Source organism: Paramisgurnus dabryanus, chromosome 6 (genome assembly GCF_030506205.2).
Source record: "Paramisgurnus dabryanus chromosome 6, PD_genome_1.1, whole genome shotgun sequence".
Lineage (NCBI taxonomy): Eukaryota > Metazoa > Chordata > Actinopteri > Cypriniformes > Cobitidae > Paramisgurnus > Paramisgurnus dabryanus.
In genome coordinates, this window is record NC_133342.1 from 18,822,816 (window position 1) to 18,841,616 (window position 18,801).

Consider the following 18,801-nt stretch of genomic DNA (forward strand, 5'->3'; position numbering starts at 1 on the left):
CTTACTTTAAAAAACAGATTTGCATTTCCTGAAGAAAACACCAGAGCTTTCAAGGTTGCAAGGTTGACCAATATTTTTTCAGTATGTACTGTAATTTGATGTTTTTGTAACGTTTATGAAAAAACAAAAATTGTATTTCATCTTAAATCAAGCAATGAATACAGAATGCTTGCATGCTAAATATCAGTTGAAATAACATATTGGTTTTATCCATATTTATTCTCAGTGTACTACACCATATTCTGGAATACTTACTGACAAAACAACCCTAATCATAGACAATCAGTCTCATTTTCCTCCTCTTCAGACTCAGAGAGAATAATACAGTATCAGGTGATCACATAATAACTCAAAGACGACACAATCCTCCTCCAGAAATCCTCATAATTCATTTCCTTACATGCTACATTAACCCTGTGTCACATGTACAGAATGCGAAAGACCACTGCTGAGATCATGGGCTGATGTCTGACACTAAGAATATTGGACTGTCTTTCATTCATTTCCCTGCTACTTTACACTGCTGTCCTCTGGTTGATGGATCACACCAGTGTTATAAGACACAAATGGATATTTTGATGTACTCTTAGTTCAATTCATTTGACAGATATTAAAAAAACTTGATTCATGAGTTAAATAATGTTTGCGTTTACATGCACAACAATACGATTATAGCTTTCAGCTCCTTCTAAAACACCAGACCGTGCATGACAACCATGTTCACACATTAAGTAAAATGATCATGTTTTTCATTTAATGAGCCGTATTAAGCATTGTTATGTAGACATTTTTTTTGATCAAGTCAAGCATACGTTTTTAACCACTAACCACTACAATGCTGGTGCGTTATGGGTGGTAGGACATTGCTGTATGGTGGCTGAAAGGTTTCCAGATGGTAACTACTGTATACACTTTAAAATGATAAGTTGGATCAAACATGGACAATACTATAGTTTAACTTAACCCAATGGGTGGGTGTGCCCATATTTTATCCAATTATGGGTTTGAACAACCCAGCACTTTAAAAATGTATGTGTTACTTACTGACTCAATCTTGTTTTATCATCTCTAGGTAGTGAGTCTGACCACTCTGAGATACAATTTGTCTATACCTGTAGCACAAACATGCAAGCCAAGTAATGGGGTTTTCATACTAAGCATCACTAATCCATCACTAAGCAACTAATAACTATCTTCAATACAAAGTCATTTTAATGGCTTTAATTGTGCATCACCAATGCAGGATACGTTTTTCAAACCTTTTAGAGAGGGACTAACAGCTGAATATAATCCTGACTTCAGTAACATTAGTCTCTGTGTGCTGCAGTTAATCTAATTGAAATAATGATACACTAAGATACACCGGACAAGCAAAACTCCTCATATCACATATCACATTCACAAAATCTATTACAGTGGGTAGGCTTCAAATGAACTCAGTCTGTGAAGAGCTCCGTTGCAATAATAAAAGACAATGAATATCTACCGTGCATTTACATATTACTGTATATTGAATTCATCCCAATAGATGCAGATCCTAACCAAAGCATGAAATTGACACAACTTCAGAATGCCAGGGGGAAATGACTTCTCGAGCTGCAATACAGGCTTAAAGTACTTTTATTTTATCTCTGAAATAAATCTCTGATGCAAGATGCACATAATAAACAAGTATTATAGCTATACCTATACCTACAATACAATACTTTCAGTCGGATTGAATATATAACGCTCTAGGTTTTCAAAAACACTAAGGTCATGTGTTGCTTGAACTGTCACTTTGGACATAAGTAGCCTATCTGGCAAATGAATAAATGTAAATGAAAAAAAGCATATTTATACAGCTTTTGAATTGTGCTGCAATTTTATACTACTTCCAACTATGCAGTCCATTCACAGGTGCTGACTGAAAGCGAGGCTGCTTCTAAAGTGTAATTCAAAACTAAGGCTTTGCTGCCAAATGTTTCCTGACATGCCGATCTGCTCTATTAAGGCTGATTTATTACAGATATTACACACACACATCTGCTCATGCCCACGCATTCACAAACACACACACACACATTCTGGTTTCCATGTTTTGTGGGCACATTCCATAGACGTAATGCATTTTATACCGTACAAACTGTATATTCTTTTCCCTCCCCCTAACCCAAATCCCAACCATCACAGAAAACTTTCTTGTACCTTAGAACTCAAAATGTCCCCACAAGGTCACAAATTTACTGGTATTCCTATCTTTGTGTGGACAATTGGTCTCCACAACGTGATAATTACAAGGTACACACACAGTGGATCTTTCCTAAATGCCGGGATCTCACCCAATGGATACACAAAATGCAGGACACTGGTTAATGACATCACAACCACCTTGGTTTTGTTTGAGAGGAGTTGATGCTGGATAAAGGATAATCCTCTCCAGACCTCCTTAGGAATATCTTTTATCTGTGCTATAACACAGCAGCATTCGTGCTATCATTAGGGATTAGGCTTGAAAGGCAGAACTATCACAGAGCTGATCTAAAGTAATCTAAGCCTCTCCGTGAAAGAGAGATTATTGGGATAATTTTTTGGGAGCGACGGTGAACCTGCTGTCTTGGTGAGAGCTCATCTTTAAAATGAAACATTCATGAGGGTTTTATGTTATGGTCTGATGACTGTAATGAGTAATATCAACAGCTGATTAATTCCAGCGCTATGACTGCACACTGCGCCAGACTCATTAGCACACAGCAAGTGCTCTTCAGAACTCAAATAACCTTGAGAGTCCATTGATTTCTTTTTTAACGACAGCTCACCTTTGGTTCTGCTGGGATTTTGATGGTGACACGAGGAAGATTTTACCCACCTCTTACTTCCTGAAAATACTGAACTACAATATCAAAGTAAAATTGGTACTTTTAGTGACGAGTGGTTTCAGATTTGACATGATTCATGCTAGTAATAAGTGCACAGGAGTGTAAAAGGTAGACACAATAAAAGTCCACACAGAAAAAGAACAAGAAGTATAAAAACACTTTGTTAAAGCATTATATGGTAGAGGTAATTGTTACATTTATGGATGTTTATATGTGCAAATATTAAACAATTTTAAAAGTTATATAAAACATTTTTTTTTACCAATGTAAGGATGTATAAGGGTGATTGTGAAATTAGAGGGTGTTTATATGATAAAGATTATGGGGTTTGGCACTAAATTATTCAGACTGATCTCACGGAAAGTCGTGTTATAGTCACGCAAAATTTGATCAATTTATTCGTGTCCATGGCATGAAATTAATTTTTTCCATTCCATGAGCACGAATGTCTTTTTCGTAACACTCGCACAAATTTCTATAAATAGTTTTGTGTAACTTTCCGTTTTCGTTTTTTTTTTTGTATTTTTATCTTATAGTTTTTTCCTATTTTCTTACCATTGTCCCTTGGGGTTGGGGTTAGAATCACTTTCTGTTACATTTTTAGACTAACCTAAACCACAACTCTAACCCCAACTCCAGGCGAAAATAGTTTTAAAAGCGGAAGAAAAACATGCAGAAACCAATACATAAAAGTACATCCAAACTCCAACACCAAATCTAGCCTTAACCCCAAGTGACAATGATTTAAAAATAGGAAAAAAAATATATAAACAATACATAAAATGACACAAAAAGAAAGTCATGCCACAGACACTAGAAACTATAGAAATTTGTGCGGGTGTCACAAAAAGACATTTGTCTTCAAGGCACGTAAAAACTGATAAAAATAAATTGATCAAATTTTGCTTGACTATAATACGACTTTCTGTGAGATCATGTTGAAATTATTGGTGGGTATATAAATGAACTGTATTGAAATTAATTTGTAATATATCATCATGTTATAGTGAGAGCTAGAATTGTATAAGAGGCAGGAAAAATAAGATTCCCCGCATTCGCTCGGTGCATCAGCAAAAAAAGCTAACAATGCAAATGCATCGGTTTAAAAACTGCGCATCAGATACAAATTAGCATTTGCATCGTTTCTAACATATTTTGAATCTGCAAAAAATATTTATTTACGTATAATTACTAGTAGATGTGCTATACTTTTATTATTTAGAAAGTGACCAATATTTTAAGATTGCTTTTTCCTCTCTAAACTGTTGTTAAGTCCTGCTCCCTACCTGCTGGCATATAATATCACAAAACTACGGAAACTGAGGCGTGTCATGAAAGTCACATAGAGCATAACTTAGCAGAGGAAGAGCTATCCTCCACCAAGTACTAACAAATCCAATCCCGGAAGCAAAAAAAAAATGTGGATGGGTTCAAAACATTTACTAGTAGTAGATGCCATTTTTTTGTATTCTGGTGCCTTTTAATTAAACATTTGCTTTTATAGCCTCAAAGCTTTGCTTACCTTGTTGTGTAATGGGAGTACGGTTGGCAAAGTAGTGACACATACGAAATGGAGTTTAAATGATATGGACTCTAAATGAGTCAAGTGAAATGAATTTGAGGAAGCAGCAGCTGGAAAGTCTAAAATGTAGCTAAAATGCGGAACGGAGTTTAATTTATTGGCATTCCTCTAGTGGAATGGATTTGACTGACGGCACTCTGACAATTGAAAAGACAAATGCACTAAATTAGAGGAAAAGTGAGTGGGCCCAATATCCAATATCATTAGTCTTAAAAAGTGTTCTTATAATGCAGTGGTTCTGAAACTTTTTTGGCGTGTGGCACCACTTGTATGGTGCATGCTTTCGGGGACCCCCCCACAGAAAATGTATGACATTAAACATTACAAAACTTAAAATTTGAATTAAACAAAACATATTAAATTATACAAGGCAGTGCTGTTGGTTAATAGCCTTATTTTATATCTAAAGTATAAAGAGACAGAATTTATGATAAATTAATGTATTTTAAAAAATGTCATTAAATTGGGGGCCACCTGGCACCATATCAGGGCCCCCAGTTTGAGAACCACTGTTATAATGGTTTCGACTCACATGTACAAATCCAACGGAAACTGTACCATATTAAATGGCATAGCATCATATTTTTTCATTGCATCCTAAAGCATACTGAAAGCATACTGAATGACATTGTGTTGAACAGATGGCGATTTATCACTAACTCTTAAAGGTTTACTCTCATTCTGGCTTAATAATCAAGGACTTTGCTGCCGTAACATGGCTGCAGGAAGCGCAATGTTATTACACAGCAGCCGAAAATAGTCCTCTTAGTAACTTTCAATAGCAGAGGACTATTTTCAGGCACTGCGTAATATTATTGCCCCTGCTGCAGCCATGTTACAGCTGCAAAGTCCTTGATTATTACGCCAGAATAAGAGTATAGTTCCTAGCCATATTTGCCTAGAAAATCGCAACTTTAAATTTTCCGTCGGCCTTAGTACACGATGTAACTACAGAAGAGTCAAGTTTAAAATAGGAAAATATCAAAACTCTGGTTATTTTGAGCACGATGCTAAATGCTCTAATCAGATTCAATGGATTATGCTAAGCTATGCTAAAAGTGGTAGCGCCAGACCCAGAGATCGGCTGAGTGGATTCTAAAACGATAAAAATCAAATGTTTAACTCTAGGGGAGCTGGAAAATGAGCATATTTTTTTTAGTGGAGTGTCCCTTGAAGACATGTTGGCTGATTAGAAGCCATTCCAGAGTCAACAACATCACAAGCAAAAAACTCACCGGCTACATAACAACACTGCAACCGGAATTTCAAAAAATTTTCAGCCTGGCAGGAGTTTGGTTTCAGTCACCTGATATTGCGTACTTCCGTAGAGTATCAATATCAGGCCATAAGTCACAATAATATTATTTGGGATAAAGGCAGATGATCCAGTGATCCAGCTGTGGCAACCCAGCTCAAGCCTTCCAGATAAAATCATCTTACATAATGTAAAGAACACCTTGATATCTTTGATACTACTGACTAAGTAAGACCACGACAAAGACTGAAAGTGAAATCAATGAGTGATATCTAATTTTGATGCTCCTAATCTCAAAATTAAGTTATAAGACTGGATTTAACAGACAGGGTCACATGTAAAAGCAGTTAAAACTCCAATCTCTGGAACTCTATGCGCCTGATGTTGTACAGTTATGTAATATGATTTACAGTATACATAACATCCTAGCCAGATTAATTTCTATATTCTGCACAGTGCAGCACCAACATGCCTCAGGATTATCACAGAGCACTCACCTGTCTTTACCAGTCTCCTTTTTAAACACGGTGTCGCAGTAATTCATGCGCTCATCCGTAGTGACGTAGATGCGAGCCTGTGGGTAGTTTTCCACTGCCTGCCGCAGCATGTTGTAGACGATTCCCTTTCCATCCTGCCGCATGTTGCGCAAGGGCCCCCAAACCACATAGACGGTCTCGTTCCCCTGGCCGAAGAAGTACTGGGGCTTTTGGATTAGCAGAGGAACACTGGTGTGCGACACTACCCTCAGGTCCGTCCTGTGGCCCACGTCCCTCTCAAAACCACGCGTGGGTGCGTTGTTCATCCTCCATATGCAGGAGGACTGGTCAATATCAGCTCCTGCTTCACGGCCCAACATCTGGCCAGAGCTGGACACTATACTGCAAACCTCACAATGCAGCTTTAACGGCTGGAGGAGAGAAAAGAGTTTTGGATGAGCCATTTCAATGATCCATGCAGACTTCTATGGAATTTTTAATTGGTTAATAAACCAAACAAAACTGATTTGCATTTTAGGGGCTTTGATCTTTTATGACTTTGAAATCTCACATTAAACATAATGAAAACATAATATCCTGTTATTGCTTCTGCTAATTGCGCCTGAAAGATATGCTTGCAGGGACAACGATACAGTATTTATTATACCTCTTCTATTTTGGTCAACAGGTATATTCTTTCTTATCTAAGAGAAAGAAATGCATTGCGAGTCTTCATTAGCATCCTGATAAAAATAAACCTTTGTGAGAATATAAGAATACTAGTTGTAAGAATTGGTATAAAATACACTCTGTTTGTATAAGCTGAAAGACAGAACCCTTAAACACATCCCTCTACTAACCAGCAATGTTGATCATCAGCCCCATGGCATTAAATCTCTCACCCTACTCTTTCTATTTATTCGCGTAGAATACCAAAGCGACACTAAGTGCCATGAGATTGCCCTAACAAATTAAAGCATGCTTGGCCGATCTGCAAATCTTGCTCCAGGAAAGATAATGGTAGAGGAGACCGATCAATAGCTTATGACTGACCAACTGATCAGTAACAATTAGGAAGTCATTTAAGTTACACTTCTTTAAATGTTACATTAGTCAAATTATTTTTTAGGCACAGTTAATTGATAAGGTGGCCACTGATTCAGTTACATTGTAAGTGAAGTGACAGAAACATGTTGACATTTGCTCTTTTAGCAGACACTTTTATCCAAATCAACTTACAAATGAAATAGCATTCAATATTGCCTAAAGAACGGTAAATGCGAACCTTTTAGTGGATGGTACAGTAAGTAAGGGATTTCCAGTGCACTTACTTTTTGAATAATATATGTATAGTCCATATGAAAATATTCTATCCATACAAAAAATGAGATGGACAACACTTTCCACTAATAAAAATCACACACACGTACTGTCAAAATGCACCTTACAACCTCAACTGTGTGCTTTTGCACAGGGCCCAGTTTATACACCCAGCATTAAAGGTGCAGTGTGTACATTTTGGGAGGATCTAGCAGAAATGCATTATAAGATACATAACTATGTCTTCAGTGATGCATAAAGACCTTACATTATATCACCTTAGTCACCTTGTCCCCTTACATGGAAGTCGCCATTTTGGACCGCCATGTTTCTACAGTAGCCATAAAAGGGGCAAACTGCTCTACAGAGCGTGTTTTATCACTATGTTGTCTCAGACTAATAAACTCTATGTTTGTCTTGTGGCGGCTATTGTAGCTTCTCTATGGGGCTGTTTAGACCTGGTATTAAACATGCGTTTTTGACGATCAGATCACAAGTGGAAGACGCTAAAGACAGGTCTAAACGATGCTCAAAACGTTTTAAGATCGTCCACTTTCGACCACATTCAGAGGTAGTCGAAAAACACTTTGAATGTGTCTGAGCAGCCACAGGTGACCGCCTACTCTTTGCCACAATGTTTCAAATTGTTTCTGACTTCTAACGCAAGCCCACAGTGTACAGCACATAGGCTTCCATTGATAAAACTAAAACGGCTGCTCCCGCATCTTTCATTATAGTTTTATTTTGCAAGCGTGTGAAAGTTGGGCGAGTTATTTCATCAATTGCGCTGAAATATTAGAGAAAGCTCTTACATATACACAACATGTACAGAACATTGTATAGCATGTTTACTAACAACACAAGCAGCGGACTCTGACATAATATTAGTTTGCGTCAATTTAAACTTGTAATTTCTCCCGCTCATGTTTAAACAAAAGCAGAGGGACTCATCCACAGTCTTCACAGACCATCCCCTCAAAGTAATCAGGACAGAAACGGTCAAAAGTGAACAAAAGAGATGGATTTAAACACCAGGGGCTCTATTTTAACAATCTAAGCGCATTGTCTAAAGCGCACAGCGCAACGTCTAAATTGCAAGTGCACACTAACAAGCATATAGGAAATTTTAGACTGCATTAAATTAGGGAGAAATAATTTGGAGTCAAGAAAGACAGAAGGTTTCCAAATGAATACTAATGAAATTGAATGAAGTAAACTAATACTACTCTCGTCCATTTCCATTCAAACCATTTGTCATTCTTCCCTGTGTTAATACCATTACTAGCCATTCATTTTTCAAACTTCACCTGCACTCTCCTCTATCATTGTACAGGTATTAAGGCATATGACCCTGCCAGATAAAAGCTTTAACTGTCAACTGCAGGTCTTCGGGGAAGAATGATGACTAGAGCCGTTCTAAGTCAATCCTTTAAGGTTTGTTTAAATTGCATTAGTCTCATGCAGCCACACTTTTGACTAATGGGATGAAGACTATCCAGATTGCAGCTTATAATGGTCCCTTTAAACAGTAAGAGACTGTTTGACTGACATGCAAAGTAAACCAATCACAAGTTTTGCTATCGAGTTACAGTTGGGTTCATCTAAAACAGATTATGAAATTAATAAAGTGACATTAAATAAATTATTCTAATGATGGTAAGGCAGTCTCCACAAATGACTCTATATAAAAATATAAAAAATATAAAAATATGCCATGACCAGATGTTGTGAAAAGTTATGTTTGTGAATATCTAATTTGGACAGTCATTCCCAATTCAAATCTGAATGGCATAAAGTTTATATCGAAAAGTCGGATTATGCCATCCAGAACCAATCCTGGATCACAACCCTTTTAACTGCACACCTACAAATCCCTCGGTCTAAGATTGAGAGACATATCAGTGCAGCCCTGGACTCCCGTTTGTCCTATTAACACCAACTTGTCTGCCTTAACACATCTAAAACTGGATCTACACAGATCAATCTCTATCATACCAGGATGTAGTGTGCACTAGGGAAAACTACAAGAAACTATTATATAAGACAAGGTAAAGTACTTTAAAATATAGGCTATAGATTATATACTGTAGCAAAAAATGGCAAATGGTTCTTATAAGGTGTATTTTTACATTGTATGCTGTACGTTTACCTTTTTTGTATGTGAAAGAATAGAGTAAAACATTATATAAAAGCAGCACAAAAAGAAATCTGGTGTCTGCTGTAATATTTATGATAACAGTTCAGAGGTCTCCTTAGTGGTGCCTGGGCTTCATGCATTAATTGTCTGTTTTGATCTAAAGCACCATGCAGAGTTTACCACCTTTGGATATGTTATACCAAACTGAAAAAAGGTCAGCTCAAAGAGAAAAAGACCAAATACAAATAGCACTGACTACAATTATTGCAGTTACAAAGCAGGCCAATGCTTTTATTATAATAAATGGTGTGGCTGATTTAAGAAACAAGCACAGCTGTCCCAGTTTTGTTCAGAGTTATGTTAGATAAGAGTGATTGCATAAACAAATGGTTTGCGATACAGAATTTTAATCAGTTAGGGACGACTACATGAACGTATTCAAGTGAATAAACGATGGCCTTTTTAAAAGGACACACACGTCTGTGCATGCCTTGTGGAAATCTGGGATTTGAATCAAATTTATTTTCATTTAATTTTGTTTGCAATAAAATGTCACGCGGTATTGTAATTACCATACTATTTAATTTCCTTACAATGCAGAAGGAGGGAGACCACCGCAGTAGCCCCTGATACACTAAAGTATCTCAAACTTTTTTTGTGAACAGCAATAATGTTGACTGCTCCTTTCAAAAACCTGATGCATACAGTCAACAATCAGCTGTCTATCTCCAGTTAACATCAAACTAAAAACTAGTCTTGATTCAGCTGTCAAAACAAACCTTGTGGTTCTTTATGAAAAGGTGCAAAAAATAAAAAAGAATAAAATCATTGGCCTCAGGCTAAAACTTCATATGCCTGAACTGAAATAGCATAAAAAAATTGCATAAGTCAAGAATAATGTCAACATTGTGTGATGAGGAAGAAGACTCTAAAATAAAAACCAGAATAATAAACTTTAATAGCTACATGGTTGCACTTGCACCATGGCAGATACGCTATTTAAATGACGGAAGAAGAAACCTATATCATTCGCCATTACTGCAAATAGGTAATTCTGATTCATGCAATGACTATCCATTATAACATGTAGGTATTTTTATCTTCATGTACACCAAGGGTCTCCAAACCTGCTCCTGGTGAACTCCCGTCCTGCAGATGTTAGCTTTAACTTTAGCAATTAAACACAGCTGAAGCAGCTAATCAAGGTGTTCAGGGTTGCTTGATAATTACAGACAGGTGTGTTGGAGCCGAGCGGAACTGAAGGCTGTGTGCGAAAGCACTAATAGCTGCCTTCGTAGGCACAAATTAAAGCCTTGAGCACAAATGTAGAGTAAATGAAGTTATATTTTCACTTTTTACACATTTTAATTGCATTTCTAGCGAGAAATTAGTTTTGTATAGTTATCACAAAGGTGCTCTCTGTTTATATATGTTAAACAGAATTCCATTACGCTGCCTATGAAGTCTGTCCGAATGCGTTTCTCAGAGCTGCCTTCATGCCTCCGAAGTCATTGCCTCATGAGGCAGCGAGGCAACAAGTCAGCTGTCTAAGGGGCTGATCACACCAAAAGCGTTTATGGCAGTTGCAGGCGCCTTTTTTTAATGATATTCTATGGCCAGGGAGCGTTTGCGCGCTGTTTATGCGCGCCGAATGCCTTGCGGTTTTTGCCGCTTGCTACAGCACGTGCTTTTGAAGGAGCACTGCGAGCAGAGAAGCGCCCGACGTCATTTGAGTCTTTCCATTGTCCAATCGAATGAGGGGAGAGGCGGGCCTTACTTGTGTTGTGGTGATGGAAGTTTACAGTTGCTTTGAAGAACCGGACTCCATATTTGATTGACAAGACAGCTGACTCTGTGTTTGCTTAGCAATATAAAAAGCTGCGTCACACTGCTCTTTTAAAAAAAGGCAGTGCGTCGCGTTTGGGGTGATTAGCCCCTAAAGCTGCATTCAGACTAGCAAAGACTAGCTGAAGCAGAGCGACGCAATCTCATTGATTTCAATGGAAGCTTGGCGACTTCCGGTGACACGAGCGACAGTGACCGTTGAAAATGATCAAAAAGTTAAACATGATGCACGTCCCTTAACTTTTCTCAACTTTGTCGCGCGACTGGACACGCCCCATCCAGTCGCGACAAACTTTGAGAAATGTTTAACTTTATGCAAATTATGTGCGACTTTCGGGAGCTACTACCAAGGAGAACGAAGCAGTGGAGTTCACGTCATCTGTCTCTTGTCAGTAACTGGAGTGGATGTTACTTATCTGTTGTGACAACCAGATATAGAAACGCCTCTTTTGAAACAGACGAGCGACACACAGCGAATGTACCTTAAGCTTTCGAACGCAGCCGAAGTTTGCTGGATAGTAGCTCACCTGGAGCAGGGTTGGAGTCACCTGATGTTCACAATAATAATCTTTTACATTGTTATCCTTTCATTTGTAATATTTGGCATGTTTGTGTGCTGATTCACGTCCCTGTGTGTCTAATAAACAGTGTACACGCATTTTGCATATTTTCAATAAATAAATAAAAAATACTTTGACTTTAGACCAGGTTTTAGTTAATCAATGGCACAATCGTTTTCATTTACTCATACAGTAGCAACGCACCAACAATGCACCTAAACTTGTTTTCAGACCAGCATGCCTATGTGCGAACAGATGGGTTTAAACGTATTTGCTATTTAAACAACGTACCGCTGGACATTAAAATGAAAACTGCGTCAAACTAAAACTACTGTAGCAAGAAACATTTGATTCCCGCTTGGTGTCACATTGCGCCTGGTGTATGATAGGGCCCACTGTGTTTAATTTGCTTCGAAAGGCAAATATAATTTGATATTTGATGATTCAATATTTAAATTTTATTTTATATATACACTTTTTGAGTATCTTGTTTAGAATGAAAATTCTTTTTCTGCAACATTTTTACTGCATTGTGAAAAAAATATTATGCACATACATCTTTAATGAGAAAACTACAGGAGAGAAATGTTCAAGAAAAATGACTTCAGTCTAGGATCAATTTTCAGCCTCACTTCACAAAAGCATATTGATCTAACTGCTTGCAACGATTTAAAACAAACTAATCTAATCTTCATCATTATTAGTTTTATGATATGAATTATTGAGGGTTTTTTCTTACTAATTTTGTATCCTTTAAACTAATTTTAGCCCACGATGGTGATTTAATTTATCCACTTATTCCTTTATTACGGTACCATATGAAATGAATGGTGTATTATTAGTGTATCCTTGAAGAAATGTCAATACATGTGATATCAAATCAGCACGAAACATAGACACACACACAATGAATACTACTAATACACCACATTCTAAAGAAATACTCATTACTTTGTGTTTGAAATCATGCTTGCTAATTAATAATAATAATAATAATAGTAACAAATAGGTTTTAATGCTCTTTGCATATGTTGCTAAAGCTTTGCCAGGTTTGACATCACAGTTAAATCTTGCATGTAAGTCAACATTAAACATGCATAAGAGAATAAAATCTCACAGTTGCAGCAAGGAGATTTTCTGTAAACTAATATTTGGCTAATATTTGCACAGACTGAAAAGGCAGGAATCACTACAATATTATAAATAAATATATTTAAAAAAAAGTTATGCATGAAGTATATGTACTGTGTAAAGTGCAGCATTTTTCCAACAGCAAGATCTATAGTTTTAAGCACTGTGTCCTTGGTACGGCTATCAGTCTAAACATCGCTCATTGTTAAAGGGCAAGTCACATATTTCTGTCAAAATAAATGTCAGTGAAGACACATTTATGGTCTTTGATTAGATTAAGTCATCCTGGAGCATAATCCTGTGATGATTATATACACTTATGACATACAGGTACTCTCATCTACTCACCTTCAAGATTACATCAAACAAGGACAAAACAGTAGTAAAGTATGAAGTAAAGCGTATTTTAAGGGAATACAAAACAGCTTCAGCAAAGACTAATTCATAGAGTTAGGAAACAACCAGAAAATGTTGCAACTTTTTGTCAAAATTTTGATACAGTTTTGTTTAAAAAAAATAATGTGCAAGATTTTGTTAAATAAATGGTACTTGGTTTGTAAAAACAATCTGAAAAGTTTGGTTTCAAAACACAATAAATCTGTTTTGACTAATTTGGGTAAAAATTTGTTTTCTATACCAAGAAATGAAAACCACTATTTCCTGTTACAAACTTTTATCTTTAGGTTATAATAACATAAAAAATTTCAAATCCATAATTTGATTTTCAAAGATTTATTATAAAAACTGATACTTTTTTCCGCAAAAGGCAATAACGTTTTTGACAGCGATCAGCTGTAAAAAAATTTGGTCCTGCTCGAATTTCGTTGACTTTGAGTTAAATAATGGAAAGTTATTCATAAGATCCCCTGGAGTTAATTTGTTAGCATGACAGAAGCTTGATGCTGTCATGTGAGAACAAGCAACAGCCGGCATTTTTCCTTCGCCCGAGTGCCTCTCACGTAAATTATTAGATTTTGATAGCTTATGTTTCTTCCCCACCACAGAAAACCACCACAGGTTTATCAATGCCATCAAAAGTATCATTTTTTTGTTTCTTTGTTGATCACAAAGTTCAAAGTAGATGAAGAAAACTAGGATTCTGTGTGTATTCAATGCGGCGCCAATATTGTTTACAATGCGTGGAATGGTGCGCTGTGATTGGTTAAGCAGATTTATTGCATTCTGCAGAGACGGATGACTGGCGTTTGTCATGGTTTGGAAAAAAATTGTGAAAAGATGACAGAATAACACGGCGGATATCGGATTTTGTGTAAAATTAAGAATTTATTTTTTAATACTAACCAGATACAATACTGATTTTGGCAATAACTATTTATAAAAAAAAAATGTCAATAACTCTTCATATTATGTTTGAATTTTTGTAATGACAATTCATCATTTCAAGTGTGACTTAAAGGAACAGTTTCCCCCTAAATAAAAATGATCTTAAAAATCGCTTTTATTCAAAGCGACATGCAGTGCATTTAAGCTACTGTAAACATTTTATCAGTGTGTGTGTTACCTCGGAATTGAACCCACAAACTTTTGTGCTCCTTACGCTGTGCATTACCAGTTGAGCTACAGGAACACAAAAAGAGACTTGTTTGAAGAATGCACAGGTCTTCAATTTTTCAAAAACTCATAGTGACCAAACAATAATTTTTTTGGTGGACATTAATGTAAAAGCACTCAAACAAGAAAGCACAAACTCAGCTTACACAGCAACCTGTCTCCAACCACCTGACGTGTCACCTGACAGGAGGCCATAACCTCAACCTTACTGACCACCACTCAGGAATGCCATAAATAATTCATGGGACACACTATACGAATTTTGCTGACACTTTGCCTTATGTTACCTGCAGGTAGGCAGGGGGCCTATTGATGTTGGATGTCATTCTGCAAAGCTAAAAGCCTTCGCTCATTCCCAAGGCTTCGTGGCATGTGGATAAAAGTCTGAGTTGCTTTAAGAACCCTGATTTTGTTGTTTGTATGGTACGCAGGGCATTGTGGAGCCGGTCTTCATTGAAGCAGATCATTTACTTGTGATTCATGCGTGTTTCTAAGGGGTAGAAAAGCAAAGTAGCTTCAAATGCAAATTGATACGGCTGGGCTTTGGGCAGCTGTGTAGAAGGTTTGGATAGTAGAATATATTAATGCTCATATCCACTGCTATTGTGAAACCCAAGAAAGAAACTAAATGATACACCACATTAGTCCAGCAGCCCGGAGAAAATAACATAGCATTTTTTCATTAAAGTTGAGATGAGAAAAACAGGAAGAATATCCTGCATCCGCTATTATATTGTGGCAAGCTACAATAGCACTGCATAAGCATCTAAACAAGCAATATTTATGAAATATAGTTTTTGTCTGACTGTGCCTTTTTTTCTCTGAATATAAAGAGAACTAAGGAAGACAAAATAATTTCCTATTTCTAGTCACCACGACAAAGACACGCTAGTTCAATTTTCTTTTCCATACACCATGAATATATTTTCTTTGAATTCATGCTTCTTTGATATTATAATTTTGAAATTAAACAGAAAATGGAGACGTGCCAAGTTGCTTGATGTTCAAAAAAGGTCATTGATGTGTCAAGTGCAGACAATCTCTATATACAACAAGGCGCAAAAGAAAAAAATGGCCATTCTAGATATTCATCTATTCGTCCTATACATTCAGGATTTCAAATATTTTGAAAATCAAATGAATATATATCCATTTGATGTAAGATTTTAAAGTAGGTTCCTGCAGCACAGTATTGTTTCTTCTAAAACGTGCACATCAAAAGGTTAAGAGATTTTCACAATCACTATGTAGTTTAATGTAGCAAAGGATTGAAAAGACATGAATAAAAACCTCTTACAGTATTCCAAAAATTCTTAAAGGGGCCATGACATGAAAATCAGATTTTTTCCATGTTTAAGTGCTATGATTGGGTCCCTAGTGATGCTATCAACCTAGAAAATTTGAAAAAGATCAACCCAGTAACTTAGTTTTGGTAAACCATTCTCTACAAGCACATGAAAAAATAGGTCGTTGAAATTTGGCTCTCCTTATGATGTCATAAAGAGCTCTTATTATAATAATCCAACCCCTTAATCCAACCACAGCACTGCCATTTAGTGCAGAGAGAAAATAATTCAAAGAACAATTGAGTTTCAATTTAAACAAACCACCATCATTGTGATCAGTGTTTGCACTTGATCTGCACATGTGCATTTTAGAGGACACACCCAAAACGGCACATTTTTGCACACACCTACAAAGTGGCAATTTTAACATGCTATAATAAATTATTTATATGGTATTTTGAGCTAAAACTTCACACATGTGCTCTGGGGACACCAAAGATGTATTTGACATCTTAAAAAAGTCCTGTGACATGGGCCCTTTAAACTGCCTGCCTGCAATTTAAATGCACAAATTAATTTTTAAATGAATATAACTTTTAAACAAACTGTAGTGTTACTAGGTAAAATGATGAGTTCAAACACAAATATTCAAAATATTTACAGAAATAGATTGTTAAATGTGACACGGTACCACAAAACCAGTCAAGAGTAGCACAGGTATTTGTAGCAATAGCTGAAAATACATTGTTTGGGTCAAAACTATTTTTTTTACCAAAAATCATTAGGTTATTAAGTAAAGATCATGATATATGAATATATATTCTACCATGAATATATTTAGTACATTTCCTACAGTAAATATATCAGAAATTTATTCATTATCAGTAATACGAGTTGCTATTGATTTTTTTTGGCACCCGCAGATTCCTGATTATCTCAAATATTGTCCTAGCATAACAAACCATACATCAATGGAAAGCTTATTTCAGCTTTCAGATGATGTATAAAATTTCAAAAGGGTCACTCACAATGATAAATGGCGGTATTTTAAATGGGACATATCATGAAAATCTGACTTTTTCCATGTTAAAGTGCTATAATAGACCCTTTAACTCCAGGAAAGACCAGCATAAGCTGGTAGCTGGTTTAAGGTGGGAGTAGCTTGACTAAGCTGATCCTCTCAGCCTGGCAAAGCTGGTTAAGCTGGTGGGTCAGCTGGTTTTCCAGCATGAAGTCCAGCTAGACCAGCTTAAAAAGTGACCAAAACACAGCTACACCAGCTTGCTGCACCAGCAATACCAGCTAAAACCAAGCTGGGAGACCAGCTAAAACCAGCTCACCAGCTTATGCTGGTCTTAGTTGGATTTTTCAGTAGGGTTTTACTGTTTGTACACAATGATGACGTAGCAACGTATGTGCGTGCAGTTTGGCAACGGAAGTATGCAAGAATGAGCAGCTTGTTCAGCTCCGTGAGCAGATTAAGCAAAGTTATTAGACACAGAAAGTTATTTTAAAAAGTTGACTTTATCTAATGGTATCGGGCTACCAGATTCATGTACTATAGTGAAGTGGACAGAAGACGTTAGCAGATGGCCAAATATATAATATAAATATATAATAAAAATATACAAATATTAGTGCAACCGTAAACGCAACAACCAGACATTTTGATGCTGGGATTGATGGTTTTTAATTTGCTTACATGTTAAAACCACTGGGGAACAACACCACTATTTGACCACTACAGGCTATTTGATCACGTGGGCTGTAAAAGGGTCTATTGGGTCCCCAGTGCTTCTATCAACCTAGAAAATGTGAAAAGATCAACCCAGTAACTTAGTTTTGGTAAGACATTCTCTGCAAGCAGGTTAAAAACAGGTCAATGAAATTTGGCTTCCCTTGTGATGTCAGAAGGGGATCTTATTATAATAATACTGCCACTATCCAACCATGGCCCTGCCATTTAGCTCATTTGCATTTTAAAGGACACATTTAAAACGGCACATTTTTGCTCACACCTACAAAGTGGAAATTTTAACATATAAATTATTTATATAGTATTTCGAGCCAAAACCTCACATATGTACTCTGGGGACACCAAAGATTTATTTGACATCTTAAAAAAGTCTTGTGAAATGTCCCCATTAAATGACAGATCCCAACATATGATGATGATATACTAATGACACTATAATTTCTACAGCATTCGGATCGGTTGCATTGAAAAGTACCTGGACAGACTACTACTATTAGTGCCAAACCACGTCGGTGTCTGGCAGAACTGTAAAAGTGTTGGTATTGACAGGAACATCAGCAAAGAGATGAGAAGCATTCATCTGCTCGTAGCTGACAGACACACGCTCGCATCTGACAGGTGAGCATGTTTCACTGTGAAAGTGAAGAACTGGAGTACAGCGCCCACACTCCATCACTTCAGATGAGAAGATATAGCCTGTTACCTAATGCATTAATGAGTAGAACAATTAGATACAGAAAAATAGAGAGTTTGTGGATAGTATGTTTAAACTTTAACAGTACCCCCTATTATTAAAACATGCATTACTTAAAAAATTGCTTGGTTGTTCTTTTACTTTTAGGTGATAAGCATTCAGCAAGTTAATGGGTACCAGATTGTTTACTAATAACAAATAAGCAAAGCAATAAACACATAATTGCTATAAAGGTCATGTCAGCTGTAATAATTCAATAATTCATCGCTAAAACTAATAAACAACATATACATTATACACTCACCTAAAGGATTATTAGGAACACCTGT

The 18,801-nt window shown here is 36.6% G+C and overlaps 1 protein-coding gene across 4 annotated transcripts in view; it reads right to left on the bottom strand.

Annotated features, from left to right (window-relative positions):
* st6galnac3 (ST6 (alpha-N-acetyl-neuraminyl-2,3-beta-galactosyl-1,3)-N-acetylgalactosaminide alpha-2,6-sialyltransferase 3) overlaps window positions 1–18,801 on the bottom strand; it is a 71,336-nt gene that overhangs the window by 27,531 nt on the left and 25,004 nt on the right. For all 4 annotated transcript variants that reach the window (XM_065269704.1, XM_065269677.1, XM_065269686.1 and 1 more), the window contains one exon: window positions 6,193–6,602. In XM_065269704.1, coding sequence (XP_065125776.1) covers window positions 6,193–6,602 — 410 coding nt within the window. The remainder of the gene's footprint in view (window positions 1–6,192; window positions 6,603–18,801) is intronic.